Consider the following 17,724-nt stretch of genomic DNA (forward strand, 5'->3'; position numbering starts at 1 on the left):
TGGTTCTGACCACTTAGAGCTGAGGATTGACCAGTGACACGCGGGAAATGTGTTGACTTTGTTTTGACAGCCTCGAGGCCGGTGGACCTTAGGCTGTGTACGGGACCTCTTCCCAGCACCTCCCAGCTGTGCCATATCCCCTGTCCTACGGAGTGTGAGACCTCGGCGTGGTCAGCCTGGGGACCGTGCACCTATGAAAACTGTGATGACCCTCAGGCAAAGAAGGGTATGTAAACATTCCGCGAAGCCTTTTGATGATGATTATTTCATATTCCTAAGTCACTAGCCACCTCTGGCTGTGCAAGCATACTAAATTTTGTGCCAAGAAGGGTATACCCAGTGCCACTGACCATCAAAATGAGGTCATTGAGTTAGGACTATATTTAGCATTACTGCTCCACCAAAGCTGGCAAAAATGTAGGCTGTTTAATAGCCTTTCAAGGTCAGTTTGGGTTATTACAGGTCAGTTCCAGTCAATTCCTCTCAAACTGACAGGGATACAGTTTGTATATGTGTTCAAAACACAAATCTGGCACTGTCTTCAAGAAGAACTGAAGCAGCATTTGAGGTGCATAGTGTCCAAGTCACTCAAAGATTTACAGTTCATTGATAGCTTAAGAATTCACCACTAGACCATAAAGTATGCTCTGGCAAGGAGCTGGGACCATTCTCTGTTGATAAGTAACAGTGTTTTACTGATGACATACGTGCTGGTTTTAATTTTCATGTTTTACAGTTTATTCCTGTGCAGAACAGATTGTAATAACTTGACATCGAAATAGGAAAGCAAGAATAGAGTGACAAGGACCTCATGTAAGAAGTCTAGAGATTTCTGGCCATAAATGAGAAAAACTGGCCCAGTCATTGCTGCGATATGATTATCTGGCAAAATTTGAGAATGCAGACTTGGTTCCTTGATTGAAAACACTCATAAGAAAGGGCAGCCACGTATGTCCACTTGAAGGAGCAATTGTAATTACTACAAGAGCTTAGCTGCTTCTTCCTGGTACGCCGCTAGCTAAACTTCAGTCTGGGCAGCAATAATGCAGGTTTCACAATGCAGTCTCATGGTAATGTGCCTCAACCGTGATCAACTCAAGAAGGAAAAAGCAGTGCAGTGTGTAAACTCATTGGATCGAGTCTCATCTGAGTACAGTGGTCAAGTAATCTTGTATTTCTGTTGCAGTTTCATCACTGAAAGATTTGCTACATTTTTAGGAGTAGTGTTTAGGTTTGTGAGACTGATTTGGACACCTGCGTAACGGAAGAGTATTAAGATGTACTTTATGCAAGTTTTTATTCCTGCAGACGTGAGCAGGGATCTTTTCTCAATTGCCAGTGTTTTCCTCTTATCTGGAAATTCTTTTATTTTCTTATCTGGAAAGTCTTATAGTTTATTTTACAATTGCATTGAGAGTTCTTCTGAGTGAATGATGTAAAATTTGTACAGGCACTCCCAGCTTTAGCAGCAAGATTCTCTACATATTTCAGGAATGGCCCTTTACAGTGGATCATTTGCCTCCTTTGTTGCAGTAGACACTGGAGTTCTTTTTTTGAAATATCAACCTTTTATGGCAGGCTCAGTAAACCATTTGGAAATAATTTGGCTGACCTCTTCAATTTAGAAAAAAGCTATTAAAGACACATGAAAATGTATTTTTAAGGTAATATCTATGATAATTTAATTGAGGCACATCTTCAAACAGAGAATCAATTCTTGCATATATATGTTTGAAAACTCTCTCCTGTTTAGTTTGTGTCCTGGAAGAAAGTAGAGAGTTATGTGTAATATTTATAAAAAATATATGTATTACTAACCTACCTGAATATTGAGTTAAAACAAAGAGGACTGTGAAGGGATGTGAAAAGAAATAAAGCTTTGCCAAGGTTAAAATATTCTGATCAGGTATATGAGAGACTATAGAAAATTATTACATGAGAGACTGTTTGCTGAATCCATTCAGTTTGGTTCAGTTGTTCTGACTGTAGATCTAGTATGGCTTTTTCAACATGCCATCCTGAAAGTGAGAGGGAGGATTGTTCTTCGACACTGACATCGACTGGGCAGGTGATGCACTGTATTAAGGCCCATCAGTTTCTGCAATCCAAAATGGGATTAAGTATCCTTAAATAAATTTGTAAATGCCTCCAAGGGGATATTGTGATGTTAATTACTGTAAATTTGTTCATAGGACTTCTTGGGTTTATTTCTGTGATTTGCCTTTTCTGGCAATGTAGTCTTTCTTCTTTTTGTGAGGGTTGGAAGGGAGGGTTTATAAGCTGATTTCACTTCATAATCCATTCCTGTTGGAAGATACCTGAGAAGAAAACAAACAACATATATGAGAAATGGCAACCCAGCAATCTAGTCAAGATTTGTTAGATGAGATTGATCCATAAAGGGTGATGCACACGAAATGACACCTGTTTCCCTCCTGGAGTACATATGATAGGATAAAGAGGCGTTTAAGGCAAAGCTTACTGAGTAAACTCCAAACTTCTGATGCTCCTGTTAAGTTTTATCTCTCTTTCTTCTTTAATGAGTTCTGCTACCCAGTTATCTAAAATACAGTTGTGCACGGAGTGTCTGTGGTATCTATTACACAGAAGAGAAACAACTGTTCACTCAGGTGTAGATAGATAAAAATCTCTTCAGTTTGCATTTTAGGATTGAATTATTCTGCCTCTTGTGTTTTCATGGGCATTTCAGGCTTTAAACTGAGGAAACGGCGCATCACTAATGAGCCTACAGGAGGAACGGGGAACTGCCCTCACCTGCTGGAAGCCATCCCGTGTGAAGAGCCCTCCTGCTACGACTGGAGAATTGTGGGGCTGGAGGAGTGCATTCCCGACAATGAGAAGCCATGTGGCCCTGGTACGCAGGTTCCTCTTGTCGTCTGCGTCAACAGTGATGGTAAGATGCTTTTTCCCACAGTCCACACTGACTAGAGTGAAGATGCTAAAATGTGGTCCAAAAGGGTAGCAGTTTTTATTGCTCTTGACCTTCTCAATCCTGAAGACCAAGCTGTCTGAAATAGAGACAAATGTCCATGAGTATTGGTTAGGTAGGATGGGCCCTCTAGTTGCTCAAGGATCAAGATCTTTCCCCTACATACTGCAGGTTTTCAAAGGTTCCGGAAAAGACTTTGAGAAAAGTAAATACAAAACAGCTACTGTTTTTCGGTAGGTCAGACTCCTCCCTGCAATGACTTGACTGAATTCCCTGATGTAATCCCACTAACAAATCTGATCCGCTGAGTCCAAAAGCAAATAAAGTGTGAGTAAAGTAAGACGCATTGCAGTAAGTATAGCTTGAAGAAAAATAATAATGTGTTTATTAAAAAGCACAGTTTGATATGTGTTACGGAGTTGGCTTGACAGTCCAGGCTGTGTTACTTCTTCAAAAGGTCAACAAAAAATCACCATTATTCAGTTATCCTCTGAGAGACAAAACAGACTTTGCATGACATAGTCATAAAAGCCAATTCTGAAAGCTGCTTACAAAAAATTTTAATCTGCGGAAGACTCATGAATTACTGTTGTGAGAATATTCCTTATTCATTAGTAATATTACAGTCTAGAGCAGCATATGAATTAAAATAATTGTACTGACTGCAGTGTAGTTATGGTAAGAGACTTCTAACTCCCTGTGGAGGATTAAATAAGGGTACACCTCAGATGAGTGTTTAACAGCTGCGCAAAATATTTTGTAGTTAAATTGATCCGAAGTAATAAGAAATGATTATAGAGAGATTTAAATCTTCAGCTTTCATGCTCAAGAATTTAGGTCATAATTGAGTTTTGGGGCTTAAACTGAAAACTTTACACTTAGAGTGTAAGCTTTACTTTTCTGCATACACCTAAGAGAACTGGTAACCATTTTTACAGCTCAAAAAGAGATTAGCTTAGAATGACAATATTGAATCTACTACATTGTATGTTCCTTTCTCAAAAAATTTCCCTTCGCAGTACAATAATTTCTTGGAAACAATACTGAAGCTATTTGATTTTTTTTTTTGTGTACATTTTCAGAAGAAAAATGGCCTTTTCCTCATAAATGAAAGTATTTCCTAAATAATTCTGAATTTTTCTCTCTTTTTTTTTTTAAATAGCAAAAAAAATACCTGTAAAACAAAAAGGAAGTGTTTGTTTTTTTTTTTTTTTACAAGATTTTGGCTAGTCCAGCTTACCTTTGGTTTTGAGGAGTGATATTTACTCACATGTCTAACTTCTGATTAGACTAATTTCTTACAAAAATGTAATATAGACATTTATATTGACTATAATTTATTGTAACCATAATACACTTGGAGCAAGCAATCTAGCTGCTAAGCTTTGAGATACGTTTTATATATATGGTATTTTCTATTCTTCCATTTCAAACTTACAGGGTTTGTTCTTTGCATTGCATGGGCTTTGCTTTTGGCCAAATTTGGCTTGGAAGACTTTGGACTAACTTCTTTACTTCCAGTACTAGTCTTCATCTGTCTGTCTTCCTGAATTATATGGCTATATATATTGATGTAATCATATGGCATTATACGTTGCGTATGTCAGAAAACTGTCCCAGGAGGAGTGAGAAGTCGGTCTTTGGCCACGTGCCTGTCAGTCTTGAAGATTAAAGAGTTGTGGACAGAGCTTCAAAGAAAAGAGAAAACAAATTGCAGTTATGGTCTGTTCTGCAAAGATCCAGTCACCCACAAAGATACGCACTCGGTAGCTTTTGACAGAGTGCAAAAGCAACAGAGAGTAATGTAGTGGATTGCCTCAGCTCTTCCTTGAAATCTCTTCTTTGTCTTAGTAAAGATGTTCTGTGATCTTCACCAGTAATACCAAGTGGCTTTTGCTTAGGTCTCTCATGAGAGTGATTAGCATGATACAGTAGGAGCAAACAAAGTCTGAAATAAGGATCCACGAACCTTTGTAGTCTCTCCCTCCAAGCTAACTCTGCTCAAGCATCTCCTTACTTTGCCTTCCACGGTACCAACCCGCTGAAAATCCTGTAGGCAATTCTTAAATGCTCATCTAAACACACACCACTACCTCTTCTCAGGTAGCTCCCATCCAGTACTCTGGTCTCCTTCTCTGGCGCAGGATACCTCTGGTATCTTTCTTCATCAAACACTGCTTGCAGGCATCCGGATTCTGCTGTGCAAAATCTAGGAGAGGAGCACCTTGCAATCAGGCAGATTTTGCATCAAGCCCCACAGCTGCAAGGTAGTTTGCAGTAACATAAAGTTGGTAGAATGTTACTCTTCCATTGTCTAAACATCGTGATTTAAATTAATCATCATATGAAATTTGTGAATACTCAGTGTTCTTTGAGCACTTCATGGAGAAGACTACATTGACTGTCAGTTAAAGACTGTGGTTCAGTTAATGGGATGCATAATTTATATGATAATCATGTGTTCCTATAGTTTTGGTCTAGATGGCACAGAGGGAATTTGGTGCAATTTTAATGTAAAAATGACTGTGAAGGGAAACAAAATGCAGAAAGCATTAATTATCAACTAAGTTTGCTATGTTACTTAAACTGAACTAATCTTTGCTTAACAATAGTCTACGCAGTCTCTTTAAGAGGTTTGTTTTTTTTTTTTTTTTTAGTTCATGTGAATTAATTAGCCAATCTTAAATCAGAGCCTGGATAGGAGAGGTTGGATCAAAGAGACTGAAGTGTATTCAAAGAAAATTGAATTTTCCCCTTGGCTTCTGCTTCTACAACCCCCAAAGACTGGGGCTGTAAGCATTGTACTTTAAATGTACTGCTTTAATGTAAGATAAACCCTACGCTGATGAGTATCTTCTCTTTCTGTTGACTGTTGCATTGTTATGTACGTTTAAAACACAATTAGTTGGGATAACATGTCTTGACCTGGGTGTTTTACTTTACAATTAGAATCAAGTAACAGTGTCTGTGAGATTATTTTATGTAATTGGAATGAGCTTCTCTCTTCAATTTGGTGTAAAGATAAGAGTCATTATAGCCTTTGAGACAATAGCAAACAATAGATTATCCTCCCATGTTGTTGCTGGAGGCCTATGATTGTCATTCTCTTTCCACAGCGGATTACAGTAATCAGAATTTTCATTCAGGCTGAAAAAAATATGACAGTCAGTACGCCAGGTTGTCATTGCAGAGGCTATAAAGGACTTTGATGTATTTTATTACATAAATGGAACTTCAGCCTTTTACTGTGGAAAGGGCCTTTTTCAGAATAAATATTCTTAGCCAGTCTTCCAGGAAATTTTAGAAAGGAGCTCCTTTGGGTGAAAAAGCCTCCTTATGGTTGTGGAAACTCCAATATTGGACAGAAGCTGATCAGAATTCCTTCGTTATGTACGTTATTTCAATAACCAGAGATCTATGGCTAGTGTTCCATGATACAGATTCACTTTTGCTAATGATAGAATGACTTTATTTTTTAAATTTTTTGTAATTCATCTATTTGTATATATATGTAATATATATAAGGCATACATGTATGCACACACACAAAGGTATGTACATATTATCTATTAAGTTTTTTAATGTGGTTCAGAAGAGAGATTTTACAACAGATGAATTTGCTCTTTTTCTTTGTAGCTATGGCAATCTATGAAGAATACCATTTCAAAAATATTTTGTATTATTTAAAGACTCACTCTGTAGTAGGATAGCTGGCCACTTCTCCACTCTGTAACAGGTACATTAGTGCATATGTAAACAGGACAAAATAATTTCTGACATAAAAATCTGCAAAATTGACTACTGCTAAAAATGCCTACAAAATGCTGGTTCATTGTTTATGCTTTTTTACGTTTTTAAGTTGTTGCTGAACTCTGCAGCACAGGTACCAGCAGTGGCTGTGATGTCAGTCGTGTGCTTCTGATCCTTAGACAGTAGGCTGAAATTACTTGCTCATTTTGTAGGAACATGTAAATAATAAATTGGTTTACAGCCTTTATAATATACTGGGCTTTTTACCACCACATGTGTTACTCTGGATAAAAAGATCTCACTTTTGAAGAACATATTTCTTCCGGACCTTGTTCAAGTTCACTAATTGTTGGGTTACAGTTAGCTCCACAGGGGAAAGGGTTGGACTCATTGCCATCTCCTGCCTCACAGCTGTGAGAGATGAGCAGCCTTAGAAGAGGGAGCCATGGCAACAGCAAGGCTCTTCCTGTATATGCAGATTCCTGCAGCTCTTTGAAGGAGCGAAATTGGTCCTGAAGTTGTCTAGGCAGGGATGCGTGCTAATGTAGCTGAGTGCCATGAGTTCTCTTCTGGTGCCTGAACATACATGGGTGATGCAGATCTGGTCGTCTTGAGGCTGGAGTGCAAATTCAAACAACCAGTGACGCCAGTATATTCTGATGTAACACGGGTGGGCTGTACCCCGTTTGCAATATTGATGGGCAAAACAGTGGTGTTGGTAGTTAATTAAAAGATATAGAAGGTAAACTCGTCCATTTTGTTAAGATACTCAGATGTAATCACTTCAAACCAATTAGTTTAACTATTTTGTGTGGAGTGGCTCGAAGACTGCACTGTCCAGTGTGGAATAGTGTACATTTCCTTTATGTGTGTTTATTCTTAGCTAGCATGACTGACTGAAGTCACCATCTGTTTTGGTTTGGCCTGGATAAATGCCAGGTGCCCACCAAAACTGCTCTGTCACTCCCCCTCCTCAACTGGACAGGGGAGAGGAAATATGATGAAAGGCTTGAGGGTTGAAAGAAGGACAGGGAGAGATCACTCACCAGTTACTGTCACAGACAAAACAGACCGAACCTGGGGAGAAAAGGGAGTTTAATTTATCACCAATCAAATCAGAGTAGGATAGTGAGAAATAAAACCAAACCTTAAAACACCTTCCCCGCAGCCCTCCCTTCTTCTTGGGCTCAGCTTCAATCCTGTTTCTCTACCTCCTCCCCACCTCCGAGTGGCACAGGGAGACAGGGAATGGGGGTCCTGGTCAGTTCATCACACGTTGTCTCTGCCACTCCTTCCTCCTCAGGGGGAGGACTCCTCACACTCTTCCCCTGCTCCAACACGAGGTCCCTCTCATGGGAGACATTTTCTCCAACGTCAATCTTTCCCACTGGCTTCAGCTCTTTACGAACTGCCCCAGTGTGGGTCCTTCCCACAAGGTGCAGTCCTTCAGGAACAGGCTGCTCCAGTGTGGGTCACCCACGGGGTCACAAGCCCTGCCAGCAAACCTGCTCTGGCTTGGGCGCCTCTCTCCACGAGTCCGCAGGTCCTGGCAGGAGCCTGCTCCTGCGCAGGGCTCCCCATGGGGTCACAGCTTCCTTCAGGCATCCACCTGCTCTGGTGTGGGGTCCCTTCCATGGGCTACAGGTTGATATCTGCTCCACCGTGGACCTCCATGGACTGCAGGGGAACAGTCTGCCTCACCAGGGTCTCTATCACAAGCTGCAAGGGAAGACTCTCTCCTCCAGTATCTCGAGCACCTCCTCCCCTGTCCTTCTTCACTGACCTTGGTGTCTGCAGAGTTGTTTCTTTCACATCATCTCACTCCTCTCTCTCAACTGCCGTCTCACCGCATTTTTTTTTCTTCCCCTTCTTAAATCTGTTATCCCAGAGGTGCTACCACCATCAATGATTGTCTTGGCCTTGGCCAGCGGTGTGTCCATCTTAGAGCTGGCTGGCACTGGCTTTGTCAGACATGGGGGAAGCTTCTCGCAGCTTCTCACAGAAGCCACCCCTATAGCCCCCCTGCTACCAAAACCTTGCCACGCAAACCCATAACACCATCCTTCAGCTATATGACAATCCTATAGGATTTAATTGCTCTACTGTTTTTTCTTTAGACTTAGAAATGTTTATTTCTGAAATATTTTTGTATTCCTCTTATTGGATTTTACTTTGCAGAAAAGCTTGTAAAATTTCTTCATGTAGTTTAAATTTTTTTCTATAGTTTCCTGACCAACATCTCCATTTTGTTTCTTAATTTTTAGGTTGTGGCTTTGTATCTTCTTACAATAGGCATATCATTTAATATATAGAATAAACTCCAGGAAAGAAACTGAAGATGAGCTGGTGCAACCATTTTCTCTTAAAATATTTTGGCTGGTTTAAGAATTGGTTCTTTCTGTATGTTTATGGTTTGAGTCAAATACACACTAAATGAGTAGCTTCTGGTCTTCATTAATTTTCATAGTGGAAGAGAATCAATGGAGACTTTATAGGTGTGCCCAGGTATAATGAGTCTAATTCTTCTGCCCTTTTTATTGTGTTGCTATAAGCATTGAATGAAGAAGCCATCAGACTGGTTGGATTTTTTAATGATTATTTAAAAAAAAATAAATACCTACTTTGTGTCCCCTTATGACTTCGTTCTTTAAAAAGAGTGAAAAGCCAGATTCAAATTCAAATTACATTCAATTATTGAGTTAATCTTGTAGAGAACCCAGATCAAAATCTGGCCAGTGCTCAGCAGTGAATTAGTGGAAAAATACAGTAGCTAATGATAGTTTCTTTCAGCGCATACTGCCTTATGCTTACAGGAACTTGGTTATACGGGCATTAGTCATCATTTCCCAATATTAATTTCCTAGCTAATGTCATTATAGAATTGATTTGAACTGTTCTTTTCTGCCTGACAGCTTTTTGGCTGAGCATCTGAGGCATTTAAATCAAATGTAAGATGCACACTTTGTTCTTTACTGTGAACGCATAGGATATGAAATTTATAAATCAGTCCTTTCTTTCCTTTGGTTTGTCTGGTTACGTAAAAACTATTGAATATTTTTATTGGATGTTTGTTATGTGTAAGAATTTATTACTGAGGCTTAAATACAGTCAGTTTAAAAGACCTCGAAATTGATGCTCGCAGGCCATTATGTTTGAGAGCATTGGATTTTTAAGGCATTCCTTTTTCACAACATTTGCTTTATTTAGTATGAAGGAATATAAGGAAAAACTAGTACACACTACTGCTTAAACTATCTCATTTCAGTTCTCAGAAAGTTTGATAATTGATAATTCTTCTGTCAATAAAAGGTCACATTTAATATGTCATACAGATTCCTTTTTGTCTCTCATCTTTCCATAAATAGGAAAGTGGACATATCCCTGTAAAGTTCCATATAAGAATGGATGCTTTTAGTGTTTGTATAACATGAAGTGATTTCGTTATAATGGGAACGCTTAAATAGATCACTTGCTTTGTCAATTTCTTTAATAGTTGGACTGGAATATGATGCCATGATTTCAACTAAAGGGATAAGTAAAATAAAACTAGAGTTTCATCTGTGTAGTGCAATAAACAATTATCGCTTACAACAGTGCAAATAGGCCCTTGTTTCCATTTTATCACATATGTTTGAAGACAGAGTTGCACTTGGTGTGGACATTGTCTGCAGAGATGGTAATGTTCGTATTGAATATAATTAAATTAAAAATAGGTCAGCCAACTTAATTACTAAAATCTTTTTCTTCTGTCAAAGATCTTAATTTGGCTGTGTAGTCAGATGAGTTTCCTAGGTTTTGGCATCTTTACTTCTAAAATGTGCTGTAACATCTCTGCAGAGAAGCTGTACTGGTGTACTTAAAATTCATTGGACATCTAGGAGTAGAAGTTGCCGTAGTGGGAAGTAAATATTTTGGAAATGTACCACAGAAAGTGCAATTACATGTTTCATACAATGCATGCTCTCTTAGTAACCTGCTTTTGTTTTTGATGGCACATGCAGATGGAAAAGTAGGATTTTGCAAGAATTGCTTGTAATAACAGTAGGCAAATTAGGAGGAGGAGATTTTGATGCACAAATTTTCATTTATATAGCATCCTGCAAAGCAGGAGCTCAATCCTGATTAGACTCCAAGCTTTATCATAGTAAGAATACAGAGAGGGATAATTGTAGATACCTTTCAAAACACTTCAGTTTTTAGGAAGATTAGTTTAATACTTTACAATCTTTCTGTTTATTACTTCAAATTATGCTGTTACAAAAAAAGAAAAAAAAGGTGTTTATGGACTTACAGATGGATTATAAAACTGGATTTGTAGACCCAGTATTGAACTTTTTTGTGTTTGTGTGTCACATGTTAACTCCGTGGAATAGATTCAGAAAATACTTCAAATATTTTTACAAAACATACTCAGAAGAGATGATATTACATTTGATATTGTTATATATTATAATAATGTTACATAGTTATAAATTAAATTCCACTTTCTTGGAAAATTATATGACACAGTGCTAATCATTAATCTTTATGATAAAATGTTCTAGGACAGTATCCTCTCATTAGATTTGATGGGAGTCAATTTTCTATCTGAGAGCAAAAGGTTGTGCAGGCTTTTTTGTATTTTCTGACAATGTGCATGCTAATGGTAAATTTTCTTAATAAATGTTATCAAACTTCAAAGCTGTGAAACTAGTGTGTTGACAAATGGTGGTGATTTGAACATCTTTACTAGCCAGTCACGTTGAGACAGAATAACCATGAATTTTATTCTCAGTACTTTCAGCCTTAAGCTCATTGTCTGACCTTTCTTTCAGATCATAATTTGTGTTGAGTATTGATTAATGTAAAACCACTCATCTGCCAAGAAATATTTAATTTCACAAGATAACTGTTCTAGTGGCAACTTACAAAGCCTTCAGATGATCTGTGTCATTTTGCAGTTCTTGTAACTCCTGTGCACTGCACAAGCACCATCTCCACTGAATAATTAAGAAAACTTCAAACTGAGAGTAAAACACAGCCACAATGATTACTCCAAATCAGACCACAACAACTGAGGATCCCAGTCTCTGTAGTTCTTCCAGTGATCTGTTCCAGATCTTGGGGTGCAGGTAGCTTTTGGCGGGGTTTCAGCTACGTAAAGCCACAGACTCATTGCAGAGGGAAAGGAATGGATTTGTACCCAGGATATGGTGAAAAGGAGGATGCAAGACAAAATGAAGAAACTGGTACTGACAAAGCAATGAGGTTAAGAGCTGGGGGCAGGTAGGATTTGACCCTAGTTTCCACCAGGACAGTTTACTGAGGGCACGTAAGGAACTCAAAGGGAGTTACAAAATGTCTCTATATGGTAAGGACCAGGAAAGAATTTGGGGAGAGATTCAGTCTGGTGACAGTCAATCCAAGGGAAGATTTGACACCGGAGCAAAGTTGGCAGGGCTGGGTGAAAGGGACGGTGAGGTGACCGACTGGGATTAGTGTCTGGAGAAAATAAGGCTGGATAAGAAGCCAGATAAGGGGAAGAGAGAAGGAAATTCGTTGCTTCTACAGCTGGAACACAATGTGTTATAGTCTGCTCCTGCTTTTGTCCCATGTGATCACCTGGCAGTGTAATATCCATTCCAGAAGTACTATTTTTCATTTGACTTCTGTTTTAAACTAGAAAACTGGAAAGAAATATTATGTCAAAATTAAGTATTTTAGGTTGCAAAGCCAAGCCCTCAAACATTAGGAAATTAAGGTCTGGTCCTGATGTGAAAGTATCAGATAGAAGTCTTTAATTATTTAATTGTGCCTACATGACATTTTCCCCACAGAACCTGCTACTTATTTATGAAACGGATATATCCCCTATGGGGATTAAGTGGGCATTTTGTAGTAATGAATGCTTTGTCTTTGAGACAACTAACCTTAGTCTTCTCATTCTTCAGGGTTTAATTTTGCTCCACTTTTTTTCAGCATCAGCAAAATATAAATAATACTGACCTGTCACATCTTGAGTGTTCTGAAAATAAATGTATTAGTGGATATATGGTAGCCATGACAGAAAGATCTTAGAAAAATTACCAATTCTGTTTTAATAACTCTTTTAATTAATATGTGGTAAATAAAACATAGACTCATGAACAAAGAGAATAAAACTAAAAATACCAAATAGCTTCTCATTAAGGAGATTCCAATCTGTGAACTGAAGGAGGAAGGCACCCAGTGGAAAAATAATAAGCATGTGATTATGCAATTTAAAAACCCACATTATACAAAGGCAACTTTAAGCCTGGCATTTACTGCAGTTGGGTTTCTTGACATAATTTGGGGGATAAATTATGGATTAGTTATGTAAATCTTGCCCTGGAAATTATCAGATGTTTGGTTTTAATTTTAGTGATTTAAGACTTCCTTTATTGCTACTGATATTATTTTATAAATAGCAAATTGCTGCATTACTGTTTTCCACAGAAAAGATATTAAGTAGAAACTACCTCAAATCTCATTCTGAATGTCTCAGAGTGTGTGTTTGTTTTTTTTATGAGGGGAAAAAGAAGAATAATGATAGCTAAAAGCATCTTAAAACTTGTGTGAGGCTTCTAGAAAACCAGTAGGGGAAGGGGTACAGCTGATATGTCTGAGTAGGTGCAAATCTGCAGTGAGATCTGTCAGATTTCTGTGACTTTAGAACATTAGCTTGTACAACTTGTTAATGAAGTAGAGGAGTTATAATGTCCCTATACTTGCAGATGTGTTCCTGCTACTTTTGTTTTTTTTTCTGTGACAACATTATTGTATTAATTTAGCATGGGTTTATAAGATGCAGAGGTATTTACCTCTGGTTGCTTTCCTGAAAGCTCTTTATTGAATTAGCATACTGAGAGGCTAAGAGAAAGGAAAAGTCAAAAGGATGGGTTAGTTTTAGTCTTCTAGAGAGGAATCAGTTATGAAAATGTTTCCAAAAGACAAGATTAATTCACAGTCTGAGCTCCCTGAAGGCATGCTGTGCCTTACACTTGTAATGATGAGAAGATATTCATCGCAAGATGGATAAAAAGATGTTCTCCAAAGACTGCATTTTATCTGCCAGGAGTAGGACACGGGCAGAAGCATCCATGAAATTAATTATAAAACTGTTTCTCAGAGATGTGTAAACATGAGAGTGGCAGTGATCTCTTCTACACCTCTTGGGTCCTGTGTTTTAAGTGTGATTGAATTGAGCTGTCAGATTACATATAGAGTGACAACTCTTTACTAGCTGCTGCTGGATGAATAATGCAAAGAAAATATTTGCAACCATCTTTTACTCTATAAAATAATTTTTCTTATTCTCTTAAAACCGCTTCTGACTTACAGGTATATTTGTGTGGCAAGAGGTATCACAGATATTTATGAATGCATAGTTGTAAATTTGCTGCATATTCACTGTATGGTTGTGAAATGTTAGATAATTAACAAAGTGAAAAATTAATCTAATGTTCTGTCAGCTGCATGCCACTAGTCATTCTCTTCAGCTGTAGGTTATACTCTTGCATTAGGGAGAGGAATAATACTAAAATGTTGATGGCCAAATTCTACGAAAATACTTGGTGATGAAACTGCAGTGCTGGAGTATTTATGAATCAATTTATGGTGAAACTTTGTGAACTTCTGATCTTAAATTTATAGTTATCCTCTGAAACTCATAAATATTCATAAAATGAGAAGCTTGAAGTTCATGAAAGTTATGGATATTTAGTGTATCGTGAAAACCAGCCCATTTAAGTTAGCCGTTTAAAATATGCAGATTAGTACCTCAGTGTAAGGAATTGTTGAAAAGATTGAGTATTGGGACCATTGTCATTCTGCTGACGTTGGTGGAGCTGTCACATTGTTTTCTTGCTACTGTTTTTGTAGTCTTGCCCATTATTTCCTTTTTGTTCTTCTATTCCTAACTCGTATCCCTGAATGTTAATCTGGCTCAGAGCGGCACATCAGAATTACCACTTTTAATTGAACTGGTTTGAAATTGTTGACATTCCATTGTCCTTGCTGGACTTGTTCTCCACTTCATTGTGAGCTTATTGGAGGGGAAGTAGAAATGCCTAAAATAGTAGTTACAATAAAATGCCTTTGAAACCTTTTCAAAGGCTACAACACTTTACGTGTCTGTATCTGATGAATCTAAAAAATTGATGAGAATACTGAGTAGTGAAAAAATAGTACTATAATCCCCAGTGATTCATAAAACATCGTTTTCTAAATAAACAAAAAGACATAGTGCAATCCTAAAATAGATACGTGTTGCATTTTCAAATCCATGTATTTTGAATCCTACTATTTCAATATTCAAAATAACAGTATGAATAGTTCTGAAGTCTATCAAAGGATTTTTCTTCACTGTTAAACACAAAAGAGTTTCTGTAACATTTTACAAACAAATGGAGAAAGTATTTTTAAATTTTATTTTTGAAGTCATACTTTTGCGTCTGTCACTATATGAATTGTGACTTGGTTGGCCAAACTTTATGAGAATGTCCAGTTGATCTTGGGATCAGCTATATCTTTTTAAGGAGAATTGGTGCTTTTGTCAAGTGTTCTTAGAAATATACCATGAATTTTTAAGTGATCTCATCCTCGAGATTCACACTGTGTCTTCTTGTTTCCTTGTATCTCTATCAGCATTTTTCCTTTCCTTTCGCCATTCTACTTAAAATGGCATATTGGTCTGACATATTGATCCCACTTGGTCCCATGACTAATATTGATTGTATTCTCTGGGACCATAGCTTGTCATCAAATGTACTTTTTCTTTTGTGTCAAGATGATGTTTGATTGGCTTATTTGACACTAGAAGGCAACTGTGCTTGGTTATGATCAATACACTTGTGTTCTCTGTTCCTTATCATTCTCAGTAAGACTACATTAGCAAATGAACCATGAAAATGCTTCAGCTACCTGTCAAGAAGTAGGAAAATCTTACTCCTTTTGTTAGGCAATGTGTAGGTACTCTGCTGGGCTCTTTATTAAACATATCGGACAACTATTCCTGTGGTACAAGTCTACTATGGCATAAAGTTGAAGTGTAGCAGATTATCAGTTAAAGGCATATTAGGTTTCAGTTTTTGTTTACTTTGTCTTGTCTGCAAGGAGACACTTAGGAAAGTCGATCCAAATTAACTGCAAAAATAGTACTAGTTAAGCTATATTAAACAAGTATGTGAATCCTCTTATTCAGAATTAAGGTGGCCTTAATTCTATTTCTTAAGATTTTTCTCTTTCACTCTGAATAAAGATAGCCATACAAAATGTTAATATAGTTTAACTAATCTCCTTCAAAGTCCCATTTTAATTAATTTGGATTAATTCTTCAGTATTCCTATTTAGATCAGTCTTTTTCAGAGATGCTCACATTATCAGCAGTAGTTCAGATACAGCCTCTTTCATGCTGGTAGGTATTCAGTGATATCAGAACCAGTGAAAATTCAAAGAAGTATCATCTGCAAGAAGAATTTTCTGTTAGTCTTTGACGCATAATACAAAACATGCATTCAGTGACTTATAGTGTTTTGTCAGAGATAAAAAGGCTGTATTACTTTTTAAGCCATAGTTAGTGCTGTAAGACACCCTCAGTGTGCCTCTGTGTGTATAGTGAATGACCTGACCTCATATATAATTTTGTAATAATTATTTTATTTTATTTAATTGAGAGCTTCACAGACAGACAAGTGATTGCTGTGTGCTTGGGGAAACTGATAGTGTGGCTGGCTTCACCACTACCACTTAGAAAATTACATAAATGCGGGGAGGCCTGGAAAACCTTTCCGCGTATTTTCTGTCTGAAATGTATGTAATTTAGTTTTTCACTCTGAACAAATCTAGCAAAGAATAATGAAAAATAAGAGATAGGAAAAAGGAATTAGAGGCAATGCTTGAAAGTGGATACCACAAAATGCTCTTCTTTAGATGACAAAGAGAACAGAACAGTTTCTTCCACTTTTCTCATTGTCATTGATTAAAGAGTTCAAGCATATGTAAGAAGTTTGTAGTTCAATGTAAAAAAAAAAAGTTTTTTTTTCTCTCAGACAAATACCTCAGGTTACTGTATATTTCTGAGTTAACATAGTTATGGAATATTATTTTTCATAGTGTTTAATCTGGCCTTCCTACATATGTGACAGATGACACTGCATTTTATGTCAAAAAAATTTTATTTGGATAGAGAAATACTATTCCTTTCCCTGGTTTTATTTCCCTCTATCAAATTTAGACTGTACCTACATGACTGTAATCCTGATGGATGTCTCTAATGTAAATGGAAGTACATATGTTCTTCTATTATGGTAATAGGATTACTGAAGCATTAATATTGTATCTGAAGGTGTGAGTTCATTATTTTTAACCAGTTACATCCAAAGAACATCCAAAGAACATCCAAAGAGGTTTCCCATCTGAAGCAATTTTAGCACAAAATGTGTGTCTTTAAAATATGATCTTAGTTTTTGTTTCAGAGTTGTACCTTTAATGCTGTCATTATTTCAAAGTAAGGAGTGTTATTTATATTATAGATGAGTGTTATTTATATTTATAGTGTTATTTATATTTATAGTGTTGTTTATATTTATAGACGAAAGGCTGGACATGAGCCGGCAATGTGCGCTGGCAGCCCAGAGGGCCAACCGTGTCCTGGGCTGCATCAGGAGAAGTGTGGCCAGCAGGTCGAGAGAGGTGATTCTGCCCCTCTACTCTGCTCTGGTGAGACCTCACCTGGAGTACTGCGTTCAGCTCTGGAGCCCTCAGCACAAGAAGGACATGGAACTGTTGGAGCGGGTCCAAAGGACGGCTACAAAAATGATCCGAGGGCTGGAGCACCTCTCCTATGAGGACAGGCTGAGAGAGTTGGGCTTGTTCAGCCTGGAGAAGAGAAGGCTGCGGGGAGACCTGATTGCAGCCTTTCAGTACTTAAAGGGAGCCTATAGGAAAGATGGGGACAATCTTTTTAGTAGAGACAGCAGTGACAGGACGAGGGGTAATGCTTTTAATCTAAAACGGGGTAGGTT

General features: G+C 37.7%; 1 protein-coding gene across 1 annotated transcript in view; it reads left to right on the top strand.

Moving 5' to 3' along the window:
* Positions 1-17,724, top strand: part of THSD7A (thrombospondin type 1 domain containing 7A) — a 314,907-nt gene that overhangs the window by 203,773 nt on the left and 93,410 nt on the right. Inside the window, exons 7-8 of the mRNA XM_075419258.1 lie at positions 71-226; positions 2,711-2,914. Coding sequence (XP_075275373.1) covers positions 71-226; positions 2,711-2,914 — 360 coding nt within the window. The remainder of the gene's footprint in view (positions 1-70; positions 227-2,710; positions 2,915-17,724) is intronic.

Source organism: Opisthocomus hoazin, chromosome 4 (genome assembly GCF_030867145.1).
Source record: "Opisthocomus hoazin isolate bOpiHoa1 chromosome 4, bOpiHoa1.hap1, whole genome shotgun sequence".
In the NCBI taxonomy this organism is placed as follows: domain Eukaryota; kingdom Metazoa; phylum Chordata; class Aves; order Opisthocomiformes; family Opisthocomidae; genus Opisthocomus; species Opisthocomus hoazin.